Source organism: Musa acuminata, chromosome BXJ1-11 (genome assembly GCF_036884655.1).
Source record: "Musa acuminata AAA Group cultivar baxijiao chromosome BXJ1-11, Cavendish_Baxijiao_AAA, whole genome shotgun sequence".
NCBI lineage: Eukaryota > Viridiplantae > Streptophyta > Magnoliopsida > Zingiberales > Musaceae > Musa > Musa acuminata.
Window position 1 is genome coordinate 30,773,878 of NC_088337.1, and position 26,527 is coordinate 30,800,404.

Genomic DNA, 26,527 nt, shown 5'->3' on the forward strand with positions numbered 1-26,527 from the left:
CTCTCTTATTGGTTCATATTGTTTTGTTTTATATATTCTTTATATTGTTCTGTATTATCTGGGATAAAATTGGAATTTAATACTGATATTTTTTTTATATTCTTTGGTAAATTTTGATTATATGTGTTACAATTGCAACAGGATGAGCTTGTACCAATGGTGCAGCCACAGAATCTTACACTTTCTTTTTCATCAGAAAGCTCTATTGAGGAAGAATTAAAAAGAGAAAGTACTGCTGATGTGATAACTATATTGGTAATTATACTGTCACTAAAATTAGAAAGTTACTACGGCTACTAGAAAGATCCTTGTAATACTTAAAAAAGGTTTTTTTGCTCTATCTTTTATGAATTTGATTCAGGTGAGCTATCTTGTAATGTTTGCTTATATATCCATCACGCTGGGAGACAGATGTCAATTGTCATCTTCCTTTGTTTCTTCTAAGGTATTATATAATTTTCACTCTTTTCTTTTTTGTCCCTCTTTATATGTTTTAAGTTATTTGTTTAAGTTGTATATATTGCATTTTACATGAAATTTAGCATTTTATATAGTAACATACTTGCTAGGAAAATTATGTATTTAGTGCTTAACTTATATGCTTTTTAAAGAAAATGATGCAGCAACCGAGGAGTCTGACTAAGTTCCTGTGTTGTAACTTGGCGATCAAAATGACCTCATTTTTTAACTCCTCCAAACCTTGCCCAGATCCTCTGACAAGTCTTTTGACAGCAATTTCTTGTCCTCCTGATAGCTTGCCCTGTCCAATGATTTTGCGCTTTGGTATCAAATTTCATTATGTATATAATATATTTCATAGGAAGAAAAGACCATCTAGAATTCGACATTTGGGTAGTTGTCCTTTACCTTGTAAACTATGCCGAAACCTCCTTTTCCCAGCTTATTTGACTCGGAGAAATTGTTTGTGGCAAGGAGTAGGTTTCCGAAGTTGATTTGTGGAAGTTCTTACTACATGTTTTAAACACATTCTAACCCCATTAGAGTACTCACCGACCATGGTAACTTGGAAATTGTATCCATTTTTCACGTATATCATGCCTAGTTTGTTGTTTTGTTTGGATTCTTAGAGCACAAGCACAGCCATATAAATTAAGATCGCTAGTGCATTATGAGGCATGAGTGTTAGGCTATTCCATTCTATTCATTGTGGGCTTGGTTTCTTAGTATGCACCCTGTTACCAGTTATTTATGCCTATAAGAATTGCACCTGCCCAGTATCGTGTGCAGGTTGGCATGTGTAATTGGTGCTTTTGAAATTCTTGTGGCAATAGACATAGCTACTGAGTGTGGTGTGGGAGGGCAACATCTGTATTTCTAATCAATCTAATATCTTCTTGTTCCCTCTTTCTCTGTTGTCTATATAATATTTTTTTTTATAGGTGCTTCTTGGCCTGTCTGGAGTAGTTCTGGTTATGCTTTCTGTTCTTGGATCAGTTGGGTTCTATAGTATCATTGGAGTTAAGTCGACACTCATCATAATGGAAGTGATACCTTTTCTTGTTTTGGCTGTAAGTTCTTGTTTCTTATAATTTTATTTTCTATTACCATTTTAATTCTATTGACTGACTTTTAATTTGCAAATTTTCAAGGTACTGTTGAGTGTTGACAGACATTAAACAAGTAGAGTAAATTCAAGCATAAAAATAAAAGTATACATTGTTGATCAAAGCAGTGTCTGCCATACCGAATCGTACCGCCCGGTACGGGCGGTATGTACCGGTCCGACAGGCCAGCGGTACGCGGACCGCCCGGTACCGGTCCGCACTGTAGCAGTGCTACAGTGCTCGGTACACCGTACCGTACCGGTACCGAGCCCAGGTCGAAATACTGGTACGGTACGGTATTACGAACCTTGGATCAAAGTATAATACATGAATCTTTTAGTAGGAATATCTGGGTTCCATGAGGAATCCTCTTGTCAGGCTCCAATTATAGTCTGATATGCTATTGCATTCTTTGATTGAACTAAGATGAATTACCCTAATTGCTCCTCTTAAATATTTTCTTGTACATGTAACTCTATGTTTTGTGGAACCTCAACACCCCCATTCCATATGTTCTGCTTCTTAGGCTACCTCGATGTTGAGCACTCAAATTTTTTTGTAGCCTGCATCATTTACACGAATCAGAATTAATTGTCCAATAATGCCTTTTTGTTACGATATACAATGATGGAAGTATAAATGACCTAGCTTATACCTATTGTTATATATAGTTTCTTTTGTTCAAACATTAAGTACTTTGAAAATAGCCTCTTGATCAACAGACCTACTGACCTAGGTTGATATTTCTTTCTCTAGTCTCTCTTGCAATTGCTTTTGTTTAGACATGAATAATTTGGACTTCTGTGGCAGTCATCAATGAAGCTAGTATCATCTCATATATTTAAATAAGGACCCAAGTATGCTATTTAATTGCTATTGTTGGATCCATCAATGAGTTTATGTATATACACATTCTTTATAATTTCATATTACAGCTTTTTCCTTAGCAATATCAGTTGTCAATTTTCATAGTAGCAATTGTTGTGCCAGTTAAACATTTAATGCTTATTTAAATTTTCGCACTTCTTATAAGTTGCTGTCTCTGGACTATCATTAGCTGATTTTTTGTTTATTTGATATATACCAGGTTGGAGTGGATAACATGTGTATTCTTGTACATGCTGTTAAACGCCAACCATTAGAGTTGGTTTTAGAAGAACGGATAAGTAATGCACTCGTGGAAGTTGGGCCATCTATCACCCTTGCTAGTTTGTCTGAAGTTATGGCCTTTGCTGTGGGTAGTTTTATACCAATGCCTGCATGTCGTGTTTTCTCCATGTTTGCTGGTTGGATCTTTGTGTCTCCTTTCCATGTTCTTTCATGTGAAGTTTAATTCCTATCCAGATTATCAACTAAACCTTTTTTGTGTCAGCATTGGCTGTTCTACTGGATTTCATTTTGCAAGTTACAGCTTTTGTTTCTCTGATAATCTTTGACTTCTTAAGAGCTGAAGATGACAGAGTTGATTGTGTTCCATGTATTAGACTTGCATCAAGCAGCAGCGCAGATGAAGGTGCGTGGTAATTGGTGTTGTGTGTCAATCTATTGACATCAGCTCTGAATTATTATGTAACCATAAAAGAATTCCTCCTGCCAAATATACATAAACTCATGAAATGTTGTCAACTTATGCATGATTAGGTATTGTCAAACAGGATCTTGGGTTGCTCACACGCTATATGAAGGTGTAGTCTAACACTTTCCTTTTTATTTGTCCAATACATTAGTTGCATTTTGTGTAAATTTAAATCTAATTTTAAATTTTTAAATGTTCTCCCATAAGGTTTCACAAAATCCAAAATACTCTTTTATGAGGATAAACGTCAACCAAATGTTGAGTTCTGTACTGGAAAAATCTGTTACTTAGGTGTGGCAAACATGATGGTTTTGTTAATTGTTCCACTTGTTCATGCCAAATAGCTTTGGAGTAGGAGTTTTCCAGTAAATATCTTAGCATTTGCACAATTCTACAACATACTAAATTAGGTAATTTATTTATCTCTCAATAATGCAGGCATTTTTTTGGTTAACTAACTCTGCATATGCTTGTCTTTTGTTATATCTTTTTCACGACAGATCCTTACCCTAAAAAGTGAGGAGGGTGCATTAGGCAGCTGATAAATGATGTAAAACTTTATAAGATGTTGCATGCTTGGATCCTCTAATGATCTACTAGAGCTAGGCCATCACCAAAACTGATACGTTTTTCACCACCTGGATACCTTAAAGAGCAAAGTAGGTTAAGTTGCCTGGGATTCTTTTTCTACTACTGGATATGATCAGTTGCAGAGTCTGATCTTAAGGTTGTTTTCTTTAACATAATTTAGAATGATCCTTCGTTACTATGATACTGCTAAACCACATGCAGGAAGGGTTGCATGTGACTTCTATGGTGGTTTATGTTGGATATAGCTGCGCAACATTGGCTTGGTAGCGAAATGTCATGCTACCCCATGTTGGTTGAAATGTAGTATGTTGTTGACTGGAGCATGCCAACTCAAAACCTTGCTGATATTACATAATTATGGTGCTAGTATATTGTGCATGCCAACAATATCTTGTTTCTCTGTGTCCTCCTATGGTGCTTGGATATAATCGGGCAGAGTTCTAAAGGTTAAATTGTAATTTCTTGGTTTTTACATACCACTCCTCTTGTTTTCAAGAATGAAAATAAATTAGAATTGGTATTCAGAGTTGCAAAAGCTTACATAATATGTTTCTTAATTTCTACAGTGTTGTTGACTCCTTTGGTGTAAAGATTTTTTAGTAAGTCCATTCTTGTATGTTCATGCCTATATATCTCAGGATGAATCTACTAACAGTTCCATTTAATATTTAGAAATTTTTACCTTTCTGTGGTTCAGATTCTGATAGAGTTTGAATTGAATGGATGGAGATTTACAGGAAAGTACTTGAGTAACTCTTTTTTGTAATTTTTGTGGTTCAAATCACCTCTGTTTCAATGTTTATTAAAAGTTTTGTCATCATCATTTTTGCTGTTGTACAAACAGCCAGTTCAATAATTCATATGAACATCACATTATTTAACTATTAATCAATCTTGATTGGATTATCCTCGGCATGGATTTACATTTATTTTGTTTTATTTTTTAATATTAAACTATTATATTCTGATTTCAGTGACCATATCTTTGGATTTTTCATGACAATGTTGCAGGATGTCCATGCACCTCTTCTTAGCCTTCAAGGAGTCAAGATTGTTGTAGTTGCTGTATTCTTTGGCTTTGCTTTTGCAAGCATTGTGAGTCACTCTATAATTTGTTTGTTAATTATCAATTTAAATACTTGGGATCTTTCAAAGAATCTCATCACTAGAATCATAATATACCTTCTTGAAAGATAGATTTCTTTGAGCTAGCACTGTTTCATAATTTAAACCCTAAAACACTTGGATTGAGAGCTTCCACTAAATTAGGGATTATGGATTGATGTAAACTATGCAGCTGAACACTGCAATATAGAGGTTGACACCTTTATACCATGTATGCCAATATTTGCAGATGCTTATCATTTTGTCAGGACTTGGTGCTCACTATATGCTCTGCCATGCATCAAAATTCCTCTCAGATTCTTTATAGCTGCATTATTTTGCATGCGCCCTTCTGGACTAAACATAATATTTTCGTGATAATATGTGAGATTCAATAATTTCTTATATAAAGTTATAAACTATATTTTTTATTGAAATATCCATCAATAATCTCAGAATTATTGAGGAATACCTTTGGTTTTTACATCGAGAAAAAGAAGCCATGTAGATAATTGAAAGTGTTCATTACATATGTGCTATGTAAGATGATTTTCTTAGGTTATTATTAAGCATTAATTTAGATCTTGATCATACCAGTTGGTATAAACTGGTTTTTATCAGTCTGATGGCTGATCGATACATGGACAGCCAACTTCTCCCAGTCTAGTCTGAAAGTGGGTTTACTGCCTGTAAGCCAACCGCACCAGCTTTACTAGGTGGTAAGCTAACTAATACTTAGCTTTTAGGGTGGTAAGCCTATCTCTTAGTACCCTTACCCATCATCTGGCCCCCTTCTTTTTTGTTTCTCTTTTTCGTCCTATTATTGCTACTTTGCTTCTCCTCTTCGCCATATTAATGCTTCCTTGCCACTGTTCCTCCTTCACTACAGGTTTGTGATGTGCTGCACTTTCTTTGCCTTAAGATATCTCTCTTCGTCCTCATCCCCCTTCACCTCCTCCTGCTCCTCTCTCCAGCTGATACTGATATCGATATCAGATCAAGATTTTAATCCATGGTTATGAGACAAATTAAAATTGAACTTGATGGTAAGAGAGTATTAGCACAGTGAGCCATTGGCCTTGTGGCTATTAGTTTCTTGGTATGATGATGTACAATGATCTTTTGAATTTTTATTTAGATTTTGAAGCAAAACAAAAGCAACTTTTTTATTTTTGTTCTGAACTAGGATATATAAACAGTTCAAAAGGCTGTCTTTACAAATGTTTAAATTAAAACCACAATTTCCTCATTGGCTATATGCCTTGTATTGTCTGACGAACACATGCCACTAGCATAGTAGATTTGTTTTTATATTGACAATGGCATCTGGTGGGGTAAAAAGGGAGTAACAAAAGAGACGAGAAGAAAGAGGAAGCTCTATAGATAAAGCATAAATTTTAGAGAATGACCTCTCCTTGCCAAAGTTATTGCCATAAAAGATGATAGGGGGGCAGAGAAGGTGGCAAATAAAAAGACAGAATAATGAAGTAATGCAAGGGTTTAATGCCAATTGGATTTGTGCATGCTAATCAATATCTACTGCTCTGACCAAGGACTGGTGTCAATATATGTCAATCCTGATTAAGACTTTATTTCTTATTACTTTTTTAGTGATACCAACTACCAAGAAGGATTAATTGGTATAATGCCTAGTATACAGAAACCATATCAGTCTGACCAGTGTCGAAAGTCGAAACTGTCATTAGATTGCTTTGTAGTAAACAATCTCCTAGTCAACTTAAGCCTCCAGCAAGCTTGTTGGAGTTGGGTTTATCTATTGTGAAATCTCATATTCTCAATCGTCAATTTCAACTTGATTTAACTAGATATGATCTTGCACAGAGATCAGAGATTGGAAAAGATTCATGCAACCGACCTGAGAAAATGGGACATTATGGTTGCTTGTTGTTGTGGATATGCTGAATTTTCCAATGCTATTTTCGGTTTCATGCCTTTGTTTTTAGTTTTTCTTATCAATTTATCATTACATTTCATATTATGTTTTAATCTATCTTTTGTGCAAAATTTTCAAATTTCCAAATTCGTGATTGCAAACTACAGTTGTCTTTATACCATTTCCTTTGATGTATGTGACAATTACTATGCTATTGCCATAAGCAAAAAAGAATCAATGAATTTACTAATGCAAAACTTTTATTGTTGCCTCTATTTTATCAGGATCAAAATTCTTTTATTTGGCTATTCACATATGAAAATTTGTTTCTCCTTATGTGCTTACTTATCCTTTTCTGTTCTGTAAGGCTCTATGTACCCGAGTTCAACCTGGTCTGGAGCAGAAAGTTGTCCTTCCCCGTGATTCATATCTGCAGGTGAACTTAAAGATGATTATCAATTTACTTAATGTTGATGATGCAAGATACATCCTCGTTTTTTCATTTTGGTTACATGATTACATTTGTGCTATTTTCAGAGTTATTTTGATGATATTGCAAAGTATCTCAGAGTGGGACCACCATTATACTTTGTTCTAAAGGACTTCAACTACAGGTACTATGACATGATAGTTCTCGATGGCTTCAATTAGCAGATACATGGGATAGTCATCCATGTTTAATCTTAATTGCTTAACTTGCTTTTTCTAGCTTGGAATCAAGAAATACAAACCAAATATGTTCGATCAGCCAGTGTGATCCAAACTCTTTCTTGAATGAGGTTAATTGCTTTGATCATCATTTTATTTCAGTAAAAAATAGTGTGTAGATTGCTCTATAGGGTGCAATTCCACATGAAGTATGTTTCAGATTATCATGTATGTCTTTTTCTAGGGATCAGTGTAAATTTTACTGTTGGTCTTGGTTAATTATTACTGTCTAATTAAGTTTCTGTTTATGTTTTTTTCAAAGCAGATTACAAAAGCATCATTGGTGCCATCATCAAGTTATATCGCTAAACCTGCTGCTTCATGGCTAGATGATTTTCTTATTTGGTTATCCCCTGAAGCATTTAGCTGCTGTCGGGAGTTTTTGAATGGGAGCTATTGCCCCCCAGATGATCAGGTCAAATGATTTTCTGTTTTGCCTGATCATGCAATAAACATCTTCTGAACTCTTGGTGAAAGTGCTTCCAAATCTTAGTACATTTTTTGGTAATCTGACTAGGTCTTCTGGCAAATTCATTGGTTCCCTATTTAGTTCTTAAAACCTGTTGGCCATTAGTTGTGCCTACTTCTGAAGTTCTTCTATGCATACATGTAAATGAACTATGTATTTTATCATGTGGCATAGCTCATTACATTTATCATTTATTTGAACCATCACAACACTATGGCAGAACTTGAGATTCATTTATGATACATCCATAGGTGATAGGCCTCCAGGTATATTGACCAGGGCATAAGACCATGACATCAAGCATTTTGCAGTACCTTTTTTCTTTATAAGCCAATTGTTTTTCTTTTGAACATGCCAACTCATGAGGAGTGGCGGTGCTTCTACCAACTGAAAAAACCAGCAATTACATGCATTTTCAAATACTTCAGGTTGACATGAGTACAACAATTACCTCTTATCGCTGGCATAAATTTGATCATATAAACAAATTTTCACTTAGTTCAGAAAGCACAAATAGCCCTTGTGAAGCACTATGAGACTTGATATAATCTATCTAAATATCTCAGCTTTGACTTTAATTAGTAAATTTACCCCAGATTTACTTGTGAATGACACTTTGCCAATTAGGTACATCCATGTTATGCAATATTTCTTATTGCTCTAAATTTGCGAACAGAATTACTATGCAGAGAAAAGGATAACTATTGATATGTTTTCTCTTTGAATCTCGTTGTGACTAACACAATCTGTAGCAGTTGAATGTGCTTATATTGACTGAATACTGAACTTTTCCTCAGAATCAGATTAAGCTGCTCTCTTACTTGGTCATTTAGCAAGGGAACTAGTTCAAAAGTAAAATTGTGGATAATTACTTCATCTTTTGGTGTTGGTTGTTTTTTGTAATTTATAAGTGTTTACTTATTGAATAAACTGTTATAAGTTGATATTGTTCTAAGGCTAGTTTTAATTTGCAAATGATATGCTTACCTGTATCTATTGGTTCCAGCCTCCTTGTTGCCAACCAAATGATGGATTATGTACAACTGGTGTTGAATGCAAAGACTGTACAACGGTATAATATCTTTGTAAGCTTTTATTCATAACTGTATTAACTAATAAGTAACACTTTTTTTATGAAAGGGTAATCAGATTATCATAATCCAATTACTTTAATCATTAAGTGGTGGCACTTCGCATTGTTTGATAGTGAGCAAGTATTGATAAGAAATTTCGAGACACGAGGGTTGTTTATTTCCTCTGCTCAAATTATAATGTCAAGCAATTATTGCTTGTAGATGAAGCTCAAATTTTGTAAAATTGTAATTATGTTAATTTGTGTGATGTGATAATTGGAAGTTCTCACGATGGTTTTATGCTTTTAGTGCTTCCTCTATTCAGATTTGCATGATGGCCGACCATCAACAGTGCAATTCATGGAAAAGCTTCCATGGTTTCTCAGTGCTCTGCCATCTTCTAATTGTGCCAAGGGTGGTAAAGGAGCTTACACAAACAGTGTGAATATCTCCGGTCTGTACCATGTTCTCTGCCTTCTTTGTTATTGGACAAAAGTTCCTGAATGATTTAATAAAGAAAAATATGTCTTCATCATATTTATGTCAGGCTATGAGAGTGGTATAATTCAAGCATCAGCTTTCCGTACTTATCATACACCACTTAGTAAACAAGTAACACTACCTCATGAATCTTATTGTAGCTTTGCTAAAGGTCATTTCTTGGAGCTTACTTAATATGCTGTTTCTCACTTCAGAGTGACTATGTGAACTCGATGAAAGCTGCACGGGATTTTAGCTCTAAGTTGTCTGATTCACTGAAGGTACAGTTTTTCTATTCCTGCAACTGCTGGTAATGTTCTAAGACTGACTACAACATGCACATCTTATGGAGCTAGAGAAAGGTTGCAACTGTATATATGTGCATGCACATACTCCTATCCAAATGCCTATATGTCCATCTTATGATATTCTGTAGATTATTAGAAAAAAGGCTAAAAAGGAACTCATGACATATTTTGTAGATTACGATTAAATTTGGATGTTGATTAACATCCAAGTATAAACCCAGGCTATGGGTTGTTGATAAACATGATTAAACTTGGTAGTCTTATTGTAGTTTTTATATAAATGCCTTGCCATGAAGGTACACAATTTTAATATCTGTCGGTAGAGTATTAATATGCTGTGCATGCATCTACATGTAGTGCTTGATAAGAAGTTAAGAACTAAATCAGACATTTATACAAAGTTAAGTGTTCATGTACCAAGTACCAACCATATATAATCAGCTAAAAGGATTTTTTACTTACCATAGAGCTGTGTGTAGGGCAATTTCCTTAGGGATGGTCATTGTGTGCTGCCTTATTCGTGCACTATAAATTGAGAGGCTTTTTGAGTGATTTTAACCATGGTAACTCAGGTCATAAAGGAGTAACCTTACTATGTTTCAAGGGTCACCCACCAATTATGAACAACTAAATCATAAAATAACATCTACAGAATTAATATGGCTCATACTTGATATAACATTTATAGATCCAATTAAAATTATTCAACGTCACCTTTATTCAAGTAACTAATCCAAACTCAAATATCCCTTGCATCCTTTATCTCACACCAACTCAAGAAAATTCAATTTAGGGATGGTCATGTTGTTCCCAACTAACTGATGTAGGTTACATGGTTCTTTCCTCGGTCATTGTGCTTTAGAAATGGTGGAATCATTAGTACATTTAAGAGCCAGTAAACCCTTTTTAGTTTTCTTATTATAATTGAAATTTGATTTCATCTTTGTCTACTTCTCATAATTTTTTCAATGTAACACCATGATAAACATTTATGGTTTCTTTAATATCTATTTTTTCTCATATTTAAAACAGCAGCAAATTTTTATGTAAAGAACAATATTTTTTACTAACCACTAATGCAACTATCTAATGCAGATGGAAATCTTTCCCTATTCAGTGTTCTACATATTTTTTGAGCAATATTTAGATATATGGAGGACCGCTTTGATCAACATCTCAATCGGCCTAGGTAAGGTTTCTCATACCAGTGCCATGGAGCCTCGTGCTCTTGGCTGCCCTTTTTATAATGTTATGGTTATATATCTTGTACTTGTAATAGAACAATTATAGCTTATAGTGACCTAAGACATTCTAACAGATAAACTTAGAGCTATTATTTTGGGATAGATATATGCTTGATTAAAGTTCAGGCATTATCTTCCTCTTTTAACTTTGTACTCACAACTCACAAGAGCAGGGTTTACGGACAATCTCCACGAAGAGTTGGTTATGGAGCCAACAAACAGAAAGATTAGCTCTTGTCTAGCTCAGAATAGCTTAGTTTTGCCCTACTCTATGTTGGTATGGGCTATGGTTTACCTTACTGGTTCGTACCGATGTACCAACCAACTATCGGTATGGTACGTACCAAACTATACCGAGTCATACCAAGCATATCAACATATGGTACATGGGGGCATGCCGATGTGCTGCCCATACTGGTCTCCTATTGGACTCGTACATATTGCCCATATCAAGCGGTATGTTGCGGTATGATAAACCTTAGTATGGGCAATGTTGGCACCGATTTGTTTGTAATGAATCAATACCTTTAATGGTTGATGACTTGTCAACAACTTACTGGTATCAGTTGGTTTGCCTAATCCACATATAATAACTGGATGGATGTATAGCTACTTGAATTATTGGTTCAAATCATCTTCACAATTAAAGTTGATTCATTCAATTACTCCACAAATTCACTAGATGTTAAATATCTATCTTATTTATTCCTTGACTCTAAGAAATCAACGGTTACTAATTTGGCATTAATTTTAAAATATGGTTAATTTTTTGGTAAAACTTAAAGTCACTATTCATACTATGAATGTTTAAATGTGATTGTCCAAAACAGATAAATGCTTTTCAGAAGGTACTCGATTAATGACAATTACCATTGTTAGCTGATCTTTCTTAGTAATTGAGATATAAATTCTAACTGTTACTAGATTTGTTGATAGGTGCTGTATTTATTGTTTGCCTGATTCTCACTAGCAGGTATGGAATCATATTTCTATCATTTCACAAATTCACTTAGGTAATTTCTTGGATAAATTTCATGTTAATCCTCAAAGCCTTCACTTTTATTTGCAGCATATGGATCACAGCGATAATATTATTGGTCTTGACAATGATTATTATTGATATGCTGGTAACTTTACTTATCTGTTTAAAGTATGGTCATCCCTGTGAGGTGTGATTATATTTGATACATTTTCTGCTCTACAATTGCATACAAGTGGTGTGTTTTCAAATTTTCCCAATCTGAGGCCTATTACAGCCATGAGTACTGAAACTGCTACTTTATCCTATGCTTATAATTTTTCTAGATTTTCATCTGTTGAATTTTTATGACATTTGTGTGAAATCTGTTGCACATGTGATATGTAAATTTATAACTGATCAACGAAATTGATTCAAATATGAGGGTATGCCATATATGTTTTAAGTTAATAATATCACATAATTGAATGAAATACAATTACTAATAAATAAATTATAAAGTACATTTGGTTGAAAGAAACTTTTGTAGTTAAAGCTAAGAAATTTAATTTCACCTGGCCTGGTCCGAGCATGAACTGATACACATCCCAGCCCATTTTGATGGTCTAATTTGGTTGTTCTTTCTTTTTTTACAGCAGTGTTGATGTTTCTAAAAGGGAACAAGTTTCTTTTAAGAATTCTAACAGTCTTTTGCCCTAAAACACTCATGACTCCTCATGAGCCCATCTCCCCTCCACATCATCGCCTGCCTGCTGTCGCCTATCCACCAGTTGTCCACTGCTTGTCGTATTCAACACCTTAGTACTCCTCTCCACCTCTTTACTTCTTCTTCCTCCTTCCTTCCCTCCACCACTCCACCCCGCCTCTTAGAATAGTACCATGGTACATGCTGCATACCATGTGCCAGAACATCAGCATGAATACACCCATACTGATCCAGCAATCGATCAGCATGGTCTGGTATCTGAAATTTCATTCCTTGATTATAACAATGAATTTTTTCATTATACAGTTTAGCCAGTCACATCTAATGATAGATTTGAACTCTAAAAGTAATGAACTTATAAAAAGAAGCAAGAATAACTCTCCTGAAAATGTCAACCTACACAAAATCATATCCTCTTGACTTGTAACATTAATGTCTTTGATGTGATCCAAAGTGGGTAGCCCAGTGGCTTGTGAAGAATCAAGAGGATAATTAATTTGGCCATTAATGAAACTCCGAAAAGTTTGTAGACGGTAAAGGCAATAGCCGAGAATTATGATTATTGGTGAGTATCTCCAAATTAGGAATTTAACCAAATTTAGATGTAAAAGATAGTGCTTATATTGGTATCTTGAATTCTTTAAATCAGGGTTTGCTATATCGATGCGTATTGCTTGGTATGGGCAGTACGTATCAGTCCGATAGGATACTGATACGCAGACTGCCTTCTACCTGGCTGTACCATATGGTAACGATCGAAATCCGACTATTATTGACTTGTACTAGTCAATTTGACCGTTTAAGACTTAGAAGAGGATTTTTGAACCCTTTTCCTCCCCTATTTTTCAACTCATTTCACTCACTCAATCTCTTGAATTCTTTCAAACTCTTTTTCACCCACATCTTTCTTTTATTCTTATATTTTCACTCTCAATATACTGATACAGTGTATCAGTGTACTATATTTTGGGATCAATTTTAGGATTGGATTCGACAAACATATCATATTGATATACAGATACATAGGATTGAGGATCTTGATCCATTGCTCGTAGGGTCTCATCGTTCTTTTTGGTGGTAGGACCAGGTATATCCATCGATTAATTACTTAATTCATTTAAATCTTAAAGTTTAAGTTGTATAAAAAATAATCTAACAATTCAAATAATTTCTTTGTAGATAATTCAATGTTAATGAAAGGATGATCCAGAATATATCATAAAGCTACTCCTCAAAGTTCAAAAAAGATATATGACACTATTCTTTCCTAATTTATATTATTTTTGCTAAGATTATACTAAATTTATATTTATTTCTAACTTAAAAATCTTAATCTAACTTTTTTTTTCTTTCTATTTTTGAGGTATTTTTGGATTTTTTTTAATGATTTTGAGCATACTATCGGTACGCCTCGGTATATCGGTATAGGCCGAAATTGCAATCCTTGCTTTAAATTGTCTACGTAAGAAAATTCTGATCTCACAAAAGTGCTAACTCCTATGGTCCTACCTGAATTCATGGGTTAAAAGAAGCACACTGTTCATAGTAAAACTGTCATATCGTTAACTTATTACCAAGGCTGGAGTTGGTCAACATATTAGGGTGTAAAGTTCAATGAAAATATCCAATTTATTTGTTGAAGTTCTGATGTCATATAGGCATGAATGATGATACTGATACAAATAGCCATAGAACATTGATTCATCATGGTATTGCATGTTAAGAAGCATAATGCGAAATTCTGACAAACGTCTTTGACATCAAAATGTTATGCGAGAATAAGATGAGATATATTTATCCAAGAAACATGATCAATTATTAAAAGTATGTCACATCAAGTGTCTAGAAAAGTACTTGACGGATCAGTTATTTGGGTGTTTAGCATTCTTTAAGATTCATTATTGATTTACACACAACCTTTTTAGGTTTAAACCAACAAGGACCATGAATCAGTGGGTCAGAAAATTTCATTACTGAGACTTATGAGGAAGAAATTATCTGCAAGTTTATCAATGAATGTTAGGATTAGTCTCATGATTATTTCTATATATGTTTGCTCTTTCTAGTTCATGTACTGTATGCATATGAGCTGTGATTTAATGCAATCATGCGGCACAATTTTCAGGATTTATCAAATACTTCGATATTAAATGAGGATTCTTACTGTGCCTGTTATGTCAGTATTTGCTTAAATACTCGCTTCCACTTTTCTGATCAAACATATCTGGCAGGGAGTCATGGCTATCCTGGACATTCAATTGAATGCAATTTCTGTTGTAAACCTTGTGATGTCAATCGGAATTGCTGTCGAGTTTTGTGTTCATGTAATGCATGCCTTCTTGGTAAGTGCCAAATATTTTTGTCACAAGTCCAGGAACTTTAATTTGTGAAGCAGTTTTGTTTTGCTATGAACAAATTTAGGTTTCTTTCATGCTTCGGAATTCAAAAGTATGCGTCAAATGTTGTTCGGAAATCCTCTATTCATGTATTTGAGAAAGAGGTTCCAAGAACTTGCTATGAACAAATTTATTACGCTTCAACAATTTTATTTTGATTTTTGGTTTCTGAACATTAACTAAAATGTAGTCTGCTGGTAACAGGTAAACAGTGGGGATAGAGGATCTCGAACCACAGTGGCTGTGTCTACCATGGGTGCTTCAGTATTCAGGTCAGAGTTTTCTTTTCTCCTTTCTCCTTTATTGTAGTTATAAATGGTGAAAGCCATAAGTAACTTGAAGCCACTGCCACGGTCACCAGTGGGAGGTTCTGTATTTTAAACTTATAATGTGAAAAGAAAAAAACTGGATTGTTCTTAGTGGCTTATATTTGCCACACTAGATTGATTGACTGCTGATTTAGACCCACATATAAAGTGCAGTCCAAAAGAATCTGGTAGTCATCTTAGGCCTGTTACATTTCCCTCACTGCTATAGCCTTTTGGCTTAGTAATGCCCATTTCTTATTGAAGATTGACTGGGCCTAACTGAGCATTAAACAAGAATTCAAAAGCTAATGCCTTCATTACATTTCATTGTTGTGGAGTTGCCAACTGCCCTAGCTCATGTGGTTGAATACGTGTTAACGAGATTTGTTGATTTTTAGTTCACTTGTCATTTTTATCTTGCATTCAAATCATTGTAATCGAAGATTTATAACGTATGTTTTTGTCTCCGTCTCTTGCAGTGGGATTACCCTTACGAAGCTAGTCGGAGTTATTGTCTTGCGTTTCTCAAAATCTGAAGTTTTTGTGGTCTCTAATAAAATCTTGCACTTCTCCTTTTCTAATTTTGTTCATAAAATCGTTGTTTTTATTTCATGTTTCTGTGTTATCTTTCAGGTTTACTTCTTCCAAATGTATATGGCATTGGTCCTCATTGGATTCTTGCATGGACTAGTGTTTCTCCCGGTAAGACTGAAACCAATTGTTTGCCAAAGATTTTGTTGAAAGCTGCTTCTGATTACTGGTAGTGTATTTCCAGGTGATCTTGAGCATTTGTGGTCCTCCTCCAAGATCTATATGTCAGCTGAGAACTCAGACTAGCTGATCGATTGCCAGTCTGAGAACTGACGATGGTTATTTCTAATTACACTATTATATACATTTCTGATAGCATTTTCTATAGTTTCTGTTTAGTTGAAGTATCTGGTAACATTTGAATTTTTCAATGCCACCCCTATGGACTTTTGTCTTCATGCATACATAAACCAGAGAAGGAAATGGAAGATTTAGCTTCATACTGAGTTTGATTAAATTGGCATTTAACTGTAGTATCAATTGCATCTGCTGCTCTCTCTGTTCATGATCTGATATGCAAAGTGGTGCAATCCAAGAAAGCAGCAGCAACAAATTTCAGGTTTTGCTCAGTTATTTTTGCAGTCATTTTCTTGGGACAATCAAGCACAAGAGGGCTTCTAATGGACGCATCTTAACATGATCATCCTTACATGAAAAGCACCATCTGGCTCAAGGATTCAATTACAGTATGTGATATAAGCTCGGAAGTTGCAAATAAACATGAGCATCACTATACAAATTTGTATACAAAGCCAACTGTGGAAATTCCCCACTGATCCATATGATACAGACAAACAACAGAATCTCTGGATCTGCTAAAAAATCATGGCAAATACCATCTATAGAACTCCTGTACATGATCACATACTTCAAACTGTCAACAAGGTGTCATTTGTCTGCAGAATGTTATCATAGGTTAGTTCAAAGTGACATTTTTTGTACTTTTTGGACCATTTTTCTTTCCCTTTGTGCTGGCCGAAAAAGGTGTTCGGCCGCACCCATTTGATAGGCATCATACTGGTATATGCAACCTTAATACCACCACGAAGGAAAACTCAAGCAGCAGAGAACCATGCTTTTGCATCAGTGTCAGTCATCACTGGTGCCCAGACTGAGACCACATTTCGACATGCAAGTCACCAGTTTTGGCACCATCCATTTCAAATGCACCATACCCAGGCCATTCTTCATGGATTTGTGTTGTTTGGCCCTCACTATGAGCATTTTCACATGCTTTGTATGACCAATCCATTATTGAGATTGTTCGCCATTCCAAATGATTAACCTGAAACGGTCCAGATAATGCTGTGCTGCCCAATGAGGACCTAGCGGTTGGTTGAACATGATGCACACATAGTTTGATTGTCTGTGCTTGTGTTGATCTGTACACATCGATGCATTCCTTCAGGTCTTCATCACATGTTATTAGGATCCACTCGGAGTCTTCGTCCAGATACTTGATATCCACTAAAGTAGTATCATATATAACGAACCGCCTTCGGATCTCTTGCTTCAAATCTTGGAAGCCCCAAGTTGGCTGTAGTCTGAATATAACTTTTTCTTCCCCATAAATTGCTTTTACTTTAAGAAAATCACATCTAGAAGGATGATGTTCGATCTGAGGTCTCTGACTTTGCAATCTAACCACAGATTTTGGAGTCACCTCAAGTGGACAATGCAGTTCTACATGTATTTGTACTTTATTAAGCACGTCACTCCGATTCTCCTCCACCAAAGTAGCTTGTCTAAATTCAAATTCATGAGTCTGATTACACTGCCTTTGCTCACTGGAACAGCCCTGACTGGAATTAGAGTTTTGACTACATGAAGAAGAAGAAAGAGAGTTTGTTCCAGATGTGTGTGAAGTAAATCTACCTTCTAGCTGTTGCTTTGCATTTGAGGATTCCAGGTGATCAGTTTGCTTCAACAATGAAAATGTGGTACTAGTTGCTAAGTTACTATCTGACCGAGTGTTCTTTATGAAGCTTTCATACAGGGAACTGAACTGGAATGCTTCTCCAGGACCATGGACAGAGTCTATAACTACTTGCAGTTTCCTTAAGGAGCGACCGACCTTCTTGATCTTTCGTGAAGGCCAACGAGTAATTCCGTGTTGCCTACATATTCTTTTGAGAGTAGTAGGGCACACTGAAAAGAAGCCAAAAATATCGGTCTTAACAACATCAGACACCTTATATTCAAGGCAGGTAATCCTATTATCACTGAAAAGCATATTTTCATGATGCCATGGTGGAACCAATCAAATCTAAATAATCTGTTTTGTGATATTCTTAATATGAATTAAAAGGCTAGAAGTGCAATTCGCTTATAGTTGGACAAGGTAAAAGAAGAGAAGGAAACCATGTAAAATTTAAAAGCATTCGAAAATGACAAGGGGAATCAAGAAGTGGCAAATGCAAGTTCATAGGTAGGAATAGTCGTAGATATCTGCATGTTCTACAGGAATACTTCATAACAAGATTAAATTTCATTATCTTATTCTTTTGTGTTAAAGCAAATAATGACGTCCTCAAAATTTATTAACACCGGAAACATATCATGTTTGCATGTAGATCCAAAGTGACTAATTCATTTCCAAAAGATAGAACGAAGAAGTCACGATAATATTACCTCCAAGGCTTCTGGCTGCATCTTTTAGGCTGCCGGCAAAATATTTCTGAAGCTCTTGCAAACTGACAGTCCTTTCAGTTTTTGCACGCCTCTTTTCTGTTGCCTTCTCCGCATTTGAAACATTAGTTTCAGCAGAGAAAGAAAATATATAGTCACTGTTGGACTCTCCATGGTGCTGCTTGACCTCGGAAAATATATTTCCAGTCGGTAATACCACATCTGAGGGAACCCAGTGTGTTGAAACACTGAATCCCTCAAATTCCTTTGTACGTTCCGTTGGCACAGAAGCAGGAAGAACGTTCTTTGGAATACCTACAGCAGGTGTTCCCAATGGGAGAAGTTCGTCGACAATATATCTTTGACCAATCTCAGAAACAGAGTTATCAGAAAACATATCTGAAGGGATTTGCTCATTATTTTCCAACATCGTCTCATCTTCTAATTCCCTAGTTGTCACAACTCTAAGTGTCTGGCACACTTGCTGTATCGTAACGGACAAAGAATTCAGCATCAGTTTCTGTTCTTCACCTTCTATGCAGTGGATGGGCAAGAAGAACTCCAGCACAAAGTCCACATTTCCAGAATGAACACATCGCAATCGGATAGCCACTGCAGCCCTTAAGTGGAACAACTTAGCATGGTGTGACAGTGGATATTCAATCTTGCTAAACTCCGCAACATCCGACGAGAAGCATGGTTGATTCGTCATAAATGCCTTACCGACTACACCTTGACCTCTAAACAAATGATGCTCAGAGCAAGCTTGCTGAAAACCCAACATGCTAGGATCTTGTATGTAACAAGCTTCATCAATAGTAGAGACACATTCGCTGAAGCTTTCATCAGAATGCCGGCTGCCCTCTCTGCCTTGTTGAATGCACGAAATCCATGTTTGAGCTAATGGCAGCCTATGGGTCTCGCAAGCAGTTCTCAATACCATTTGGATCTCTGGTATGGCAGCAAGGTAAGAATCACCGGTCATCTGACAACAGAAAATATGTGTCACTACAAGTTGAACCAGAATTTATTTTCAGGAGTTCCTGTGGCTCACCTTTAAACGGGGAACACTTAGAACTTCAGAACTCCTGAGATCCACTGCCTGCAACAAGTATCATAAGAAAATATCTTTGAGGATAAAAGGAGATAAACAAATAAGATAACTTTCTTTTCCATTGAACGGTGAGGGGTAGATTGCCATTTATCATCATCTTTCTCAGCATGTTCCTTAAATATGACACCAAAACAAATAAGAAGGGAGTCAACAGTCCAGTAGATTTTTCTCAAAGTATCACAGTGAAAAATTGGACTTTGTAATACAACTCTTCATGAAATTAAACTGATTCGCAAGAACAGAAATCCTTGCAACTCGAAAATATAAAAAGCTTCTAAGAACAATCATGAAACTGCAGAAAACCATTAAGTATCAAAAGTGCATGATGTAAAACCCCTAAGAGAAACTAGTAACTATCAAGCAGAGAGGGCGAAAAGTAAAACATTATCAGAAAGAGGATTCAGATTACACAGCAAAATTTGAAGATGAGGACTCACCTGAAGAGCATTACAAATGTTCTCAAGATCATAACTGTAGTTGACCTTCTGTGTGGTCATCACAACCTCGACAACCCCTAAACAAGATGGACTATTTCTCTCAAAAATTGGCAGAGCGATTGTTCCACGAACATCATAACGCTGAGCATCACCCACACGAGGGTACTCAAAGCTGCTGAAGTAGCGGACATCTGGAGTCCATTCCGGCAACCTTCCCAGAAACACCCGGCCAGGCAAGCCCACCGCCTCATGGGAGCTCTCATCGGCCAAGAACTGGTACCTCGTCGAGACCGACCTGTAATTTACAAGCCTCTGACAGTTGAAATCTAGCAAGAAAGGTTGGCCACAAGTCGTAACAACTTGCTGGTTTCCTCTCATGGCAGGCACCCACATCTGAACAAGGACATCACCTTCTCTTTGTGACTCCTTGATGTACTTGAGGACATACCTCAGTCTTTGTTCCACACTACCTGTTTCACCCTTGGGCTGGATCTGCCGACTCATGCCTGGTTCATAACTGGGATCCTCTGCTTCCAATCCATCTGATCGTACGCGACACTTGGTTTCTCCGACATGATTCAGAATGATGGGTCGTTGTCCACCATCAAGCATTTGCATCTGAGCTTCATCCGAAGCTAACTCCACAGAGAAAACTGATCTCTCTGCATCGACTCGGTAATCAATTCCTGCAAGGGTTGGGTTGGAACTAGTGCTGCTGACCCCAAGAACAGGCGAAAAGCAGGCAGAGCTGAGGGGGCCTGTGGATGCAGAGGTACCCGTTTGCAGGAGATCAGAGCAATCGAAGACTGATCCTGATAACAACTCATCCATGAGGTCCAAATCATCAACAGCAGCATCCGAGAGGGTCTGACCCGACAAGCTTCCCTTGGGAGGAACGGAGTCGTCCATCGGCAGATACCTTCAGAACCCCATAACAAGAACCTTACTGCAATAAGATGATCCCTGGGAACCCATCACAAGGATATGTAACATGGCATTCACAAAGAGAACAAGCAGGCGCCTAACAAAATCTTGAAAGAGGAATTCGTAGCAACAAACAAGAACAGAAGCAAGCATTCCCAGGCGTGCAGAGAGGACTCATGGATCATTGAATAGCTATGGACTCACAGCTACAAAAGATTCCAACTTGCTAAAGAACAAAAAGGGAAGAAAGCTCTCACCTCCAGAGGACTGCTCCAAGATGGAACTTTTAAACTCTTCTCCTGCAGATTACTGCATCAGACGCCAGAATCCACAGCAGTGGCTTTTGGAGAGAGGTACATGCGACAAGAGAACAGAGAGCAGTCTGTGCCTATGCCCTGAAACCACCGAGAATCTTTGGGTCATCTGTCGTCTGCTGCCCACGGAACCGCCCCCCCCACCCACTGCCTTCTTTTCCCAAAGCATCTCAGCTGAATCCTGCTGCAGGATGGAATTTGATGCAGTGACGGAATCTCAATCCTATTTCTCCTCCTTCAGGGGGACCCACCGGCCACGGAAATGCCAGCCATCCCCATCTGATGCCCGAAGTCATACCTGCACGCCAGAGTGCCGGTGAGAGGGACCTCCGAGGAGAGAAGAGGAGGCTCATGGAAGGGGCAAAAGGGGGAAAGCCCATAGCTTACCAGGACAAATGTTGACCTTGGAGGCCGGAGAGGGGGATCTACAAGTCCAGATTCTGGCATGGGGATCTGCAAAGAAGCGTGAGATGGAGACATGGAGAGTGGCGATCGCTCTCCAATCTTGGGGTTGTGGATTTCGTCTGAGGAAGGGATGAGGCTCCACCAACACATGGTGGTCCAGGGTTTCACCAAGAATCTTGGAATCCACTGCACCATCTCCTCTTCTTTCTGTGAAGGGAAACAGAGGTTGGTTTGGTGGGAGTGGAACTGTTCATGCCGTATATATTATAGCCTACAGTAAGGCCCTAATAATATATTCAAAGGTCGGTATGAACTATTAATGCTAATTTAAGTTCTTGCTTGTTCACCTTATTCATGCTTAGGGAGAGGGGTTAAAAAACATACACATATATGATTAATATTTAAGATAATTTTCTTAAAAAATCTTTTATTTTGAGAAATTCCCCATTAATGTCTTTTTTTTTTTTTACTTCTCATATTTTTTTTCTAAAAGATGATTTTATTCCTTACGTTTGTCCCGTCGATCGTCACCTCCACCTTTGATTATCTTTACTCTTATCCTTCGCCTTCGTTCCATCGATTATTGTTGTCTCTGCTCGTGGTCGCCAGCACCTCTATCCCCACCCTTGGTCACCTTTGCCTCTCTAATCCTATCCCCATTGCTCATCGTTCTCGCTCTATAATCCCTATCATCTTTATCTTTATCGAGCAGAGGGAGTTACGGGTGAGGGTAAGAGTTGTGACACCTCCCCATCATCCTTTTGCTACAATTGTTTGTTCTTGGTCGTTTTCACCCCACTACTCACACAATTTACATTGTCATCATCACCTCTCCTCTCCTCATTCTTTATTATCATTTATCATCTTCGCTCGTAACCCCTTACGTTAAGGTCAACAACGAGGACAATGAAAACAACAGGTTGAGAGTGAGGGTATTGTGCACCTTTACTCTTTCCTAAGGCACAAACTGTCAAATATGACAATCGACGGGACAAAGGTCAAAGAACAAGGAGGAGTAAAAAAAAAAACGTTATTAAAAAAATAAAACAAAAAATTCTCACAATATGAGGTTTTTTTTTCAAAAAAAATTTGCCCTAAAATTTATCTTAATATTTTATAGCAAACTACACATAAATTAGATATGAAGCATGATACTGGGAGATTTGACACCAAGATGCAGAATTGTACAACCTCTTAAGTTCTTGGAATGCATATATTGTGTCCACTGATATCTTTTATTAAACTATATTCGTCACTTCTCTTTATTCATTTGATATTAACAGATGCAGATTCGAGTTACAGGATTGGTTTAAGATGTTTACATGAACAAAGATTGACCCCAAAAAAGAGAAAAATGTTTCAACCTTGAAGAATAAATAGTAATAAACCCTCAAAGAACAAGACACAAGTTTTGGATTTTTCCTTCAACCTGATTCATGTACTCCATAGTACGTGGGAGGCCTAAGCGTCCCTTCACATTACTTTCCACAGCCATCGCCACCACCTACCATCGTCGCTTCCTTGACGTCTGAAAACATTGGAGGCTCAATGAATGGATCGAGTTGGCCACCAAAAGATGACGACAAAAGCCGCAGGATTTGACTTGGAACTTCTAGCTATAAAGTTGCTAGTGGCAGGCGATAGAAGACAAAACAAGAAGAGATGTGGTCTACAGCTCCGTCATTTATCTTATGGGATTAGGAGAGGTCATCAACAGGCCATAATTAATGTAGTATAATCCACAGCTTCTCCCTGCAAAAGCCTCATATTCTGAAGACAACATTACTCCTATCTTGGTATTTGAAGCTTAGTTTAACGAACGTAACATGCCCTTCACTAAGAAAGCCAGGAGACGAGGGAAAGGAGTCAGGCTCAGGACGTTGGTGTGCGTGTGCTGCTCTCGCACAAGCTGTAATCTACACGGAAGACAACCATCTGTGGAATCTTGGATTAGGTAAACGGATCAAGGCCAGTGCAAAAGCTAACTTGCTGCAGCAGGAGACTTGTTTAAGACTGATGCAGAGCTTATATTTACTGTGCAATGCCTGCCTGCCCATGCCCATCTCCAAAAGCTCAGATCCCTGGACTATTAATTTCTCCACTTTGATGCGCATCTAAATACGTTTTGGCTCTGCTGTTCTTCATGCATCGGATGAGCACCTTCTGACAGCTGCAGATAATTTATGTATGTGTGAGCTAATAATGTGAGGAACACTGCCTTTCTTCTGATTACTTTGTGCTGTCTCAGCTGAAATGTATGGTTTAACTACAAGTTGATGGTAAACAGAAGGGGCCAGAAAACAATACCATCTGATACTAAAACCAAGGAATAAGATTTCGAGGACACTGGAGCTATCTTCATGCACAATAGTGGGAATGGGAATGCTCCTTTGATCATTGACCTGAATGCCAACTTGCATTTGAGGTTAAACAATCTGACTTCTTTGATTTCAGTAGAGCATGTTAAGCAACTGCTATTGGCAGAAGCTAAATAACTAGTAGTGGTCTGAGTCCATACTCACATACCAATCCATTTAAAATCCAACTCGAGAAAGCTGATGCAGATCATACAGCTTGACCTGTAAATGTTTACAGCTGCTCCTATTGAAGGAATGAGAACTTCTCTCAGCACTTATATCCATGGACCAATTCTCAAGCTATATGATACTGTCATTAGACGAGACATGTTCTATTTTCTTAATGCTAATCACCCTGGAAACATTTGATTGCCAGATGTTTGATGATCACATTTCAGTCACTTCAAATCAAAGTTCCCTATGCTTGCATGATTTTTGTTTATATTTTCCTTACACTCACACTCTAAAAAATGGTTTTGTTTATCCATGCGATCTCTGTCATACAACTATCTCACCACAAGTCTTTATTTTTGGAAGCCGCCCATCGAAGCCTGACTTTATACTGTTATCAGTTCCGATCATTATCTTCTCCCCTCCGAAGAAATGATTCAGACTTACGTATTTGCCTTCGACTATATCTTCTCGTTTACGTGGACGCCGAGTTGGATGTTATCCATGTCGTTGACCTACATCATGCGTATAATATTCACACGCGTGACTCAGTGGGGAATACGTGGGGGCATCAAATACTGCTGATATTAAAGATGGTGCAGCGTCGCCATCATGGGAGGAGATGTTGGTGTGCTCCCCAATCGGAGGCCAAACTATTCCACGGTTGGGTGTCAATGATAGAAGCACATCGATGCAGCCATGTTTGAAGACGAAGATTAGCCAACCAATCTCCTCCACATTGTTCGCAGAATAAGCATCGAAAGGCATCCTAGCTATTACTTCTACTTAGATGTATAGTTCCATCAAGCTTGGGTGGTTTGCATGTATTTTAATCCATGATGTGAAGTCGTAGTAAGCTGTAAGGAAATAAGAGTTATCGTCATCCATGACTCGGTGTGGTTTAGGGTTTCAGATATGAATTACCTGTAAAAGGATGAGTCTTCCAAGGCAAGCGGTATAGGAATGGTGGTGGAAACTCTTTAGCAAGGCTGGAGAACTCCTGGATCTTATTGAGCTGATTTAAGTTGCTGTTTCTTGAGGCAGACGAACTGCTGAGAACTCATGCAAAAGGTGTAACTATGGATCGATACAGAGAAGACGGTAACATGAGAAAGTGTGGAGGATGATGCAGTCTGTTGTGGGAAGGACGAAGTCAGGGGTGTACAATGCACGTGTGCCTCATCTATCAAGCAACCATAGAACTACTGTCTCTCACTTGCCTGAGAACAACTGAGCTAAATCTTCTCATCGAAGTGTGATTGATGAACACGGTTGAATTGATGTGCTGGAAATGGTACCAACATAACCTTTCCATCTTCCATGCATGGAAGAGGGATTCTTTTCATGGTTCATAGGATTTATTGTATGTCAAACTTTGCTATTGAAGTGTCATGTGCATCAGCCACCCCTGTGGCGATTGGGATGTGGCGGCGCCGCCGTCACTATCCTCCTCCGCTCTCGACGATGCCATTGGCAGGGAGGACGGAGGCGAATGAGCGGGCGCTGTCGCCGATACGGGTGCAATGCAGGTGGAAGAGGAGAGCCTGGAGGAGAAGGGAGCGGCGAGTGGCGGAAGAAGGCGGAGACGGAGTAGTCGATGAGAAGTAGCGCCATGGGAGAGGAAGAGGATGGAGGCGAGCGTGGGTTGGGCGGCGGCGTTGACGGGGCGATGGTCCGTATCCTATCGTCTTTCCTCTGTTCCGCTCACCGTCCGTGAGAATAAGATAACTGAACAACGAAGGATTTTTAGGACAAATACTTTTTTTTGGACCCTTCGTCGTTCGAGTGGCTCGCGGTAATTTGACCGGATGGTCTAGTGTTTCTTCTGCCGAATCCGCTCACCACCAGTGAAAATAAGATGGCGGAAGACCGAAGGATTTAACAATATGAAATATTTTCTTGGGCTGTTTTGACATCGGGAATATGGGGTAAGCATACCGAAAGTCCGTCTACCTCCCGGTCACGCTAACCGTGTGAGGATAAGGTGCGAGACGATCGAAAGATCTGGGGTTCAAATATATCTGTTTGTACATCCGGCTTCATGCGGTAAATACACAGGACGCTCCTTGTATCCTATCGATTCCGCTCACCATCGGTGAGAACAAGATAGCTTGAAACGGAGGATAGGAGGCCAAAAAATTTTTTTTTGGGGCGTTTTGGCATCAGGCTGGCATGCGGTAAGTTA

The 26,527-nt window shown here is 37.8% G+C and overlaps 2 protein-coding genes across 14 annotated transcripts in view; one reads left to right on the forward strand and one right to left on the reverse strand.

Moving 5' to 3' along the window:
- LOC135597631 (uncharacterized) overlaps positions 1–19,465 on the forward strand; it is a 35,505-nt gene extending 16,040 nt beyond the window's left edge. For 2 of the 9 annotated variants that reach the window (XM_065090853.1, XM_065090856.1), the window contains 26 exons: positions 142–255; positions 362–445; positions 1,401–1,529; positions 2,653–2,851; positions 2,938–3,078; positions 3,207–3,250; positions 4,744–4,827; positions 7,098–7,166; positions 7,268–7,344; positions 7,440–7,509; positions 7,704–7,853; positions 8,914–8,979; positions 9,290–9,434; positions 9,528–9,592; positions 9,676–9,741; positions 10,864–10,957; positions 11,937–11,985; positions 12,082–12,139; positions 14,929–15,039; positions 15,298–15,365; positions 15,881–15,947; positions 16,035–16,103; positions 16,177–16,270; positions 17,789–17,901; positions 17,978–18,195; positions 19,163–19,465. In XM_065090853.1, the coding sequence (XP_064946925.1) occupies positions 142–255; positions 362–445; positions 1,401–1,529; positions 2,653–2,851; positions 2,938–3,078; positions 3,207–3,250; positions 4,744–4,827; positions 7,098–7,166; positions 7,268–7,344; positions 7,440–7,509; positions 7,704–7,853; positions 8,914–8,979; positions 9,290–9,434; positions 9,528–9,592; positions 9,676–9,741; positions 10,864–10,957; positions 11,937–11,985; positions 12,082–12,139; positions 14,929–15,039; positions 15,298–15,365; positions 15,881–15,947; positions 16,035–16,103; positions 16,177–16,242 (2,085 nt within the window). In that variant the 3' untranslated portion in view covers positions 16,243–16,270; positions 17,789–17,901; positions 17,978–18,195; positions 19,163–19,465. Of the gene's footprint in view, positions 1–141; positions 256–361; positions 446–1,400; positions 1,530–2,652; positions 2,852–2,937; positions 3,079–3,206; positions 3,251–4,743; positions 4,828–7,097; positions 7,167–7,267; positions 7,345–7,439; positions 7,510–7,703; positions 7,854–8,913; positions 8,980–9,289; positions 9,435–9,527; positions 9,593–9,621; positions 9,742–10,863; positions 10,958–11,936; positions 11,986–12,081; positions 12,140–14,928; positions 15,040–15,297; positions 15,366–15,880; positions 15,948–16,034; positions 16,104–16,176; positions 16,271–17,788; positions 17,902–17,977; positions 18,196–19,162 lie in introns of those variants that run through there. The other 7 variants (XM_065090855.1, XM_065090857.1, XM_065090861.1 and 4 more) reach the window with 7 other exon arrangements.
- Positions 16,605–22,021, reverse strand: LOC103972125 (protein NLP1). 5 transcript variants are annotated; one of them, XM_065090866.1, is made up of 7 exons: positions 21,797–22,021; positions 21,353–21,707; positions 20,948–21,134; positions 20,172–20,857; positions 19,675–19,722; positions 18,624–19,605; positions 16,605–18,140 (listed from the first exon to the last, which is right to left on the reverse strand). In XM_065090866.1, the coding sequence occupies exons 3-7, from the start codon at positions 21,078–21,080 to the stop codon at positions 17,089–17,091; spliced, it is 2,901 nt and encodes a 966-aa protein (XP_064946938.1). In that variant the 5' UTR covers positions 21,081–21,134; positions 21,353–21,707; positions 21,797–22,021; the 3' UTR covers positions 16,605–17,088. The 5 variants fall into 5 exon arrangements, with proteins under 5 accessions (XP_064946938.1, XP_064946937.1, XP_064946936.1 ...); XM_065090865.1 differs by having other exon boundaries at positions 20,172–21,090; XM_065090864.1 differs by having other exon boundaries at positions 20,172–21,117.
- Between the last annotated feature and the right edge of the window lie 4,506 nt (positions 22,022–26,527).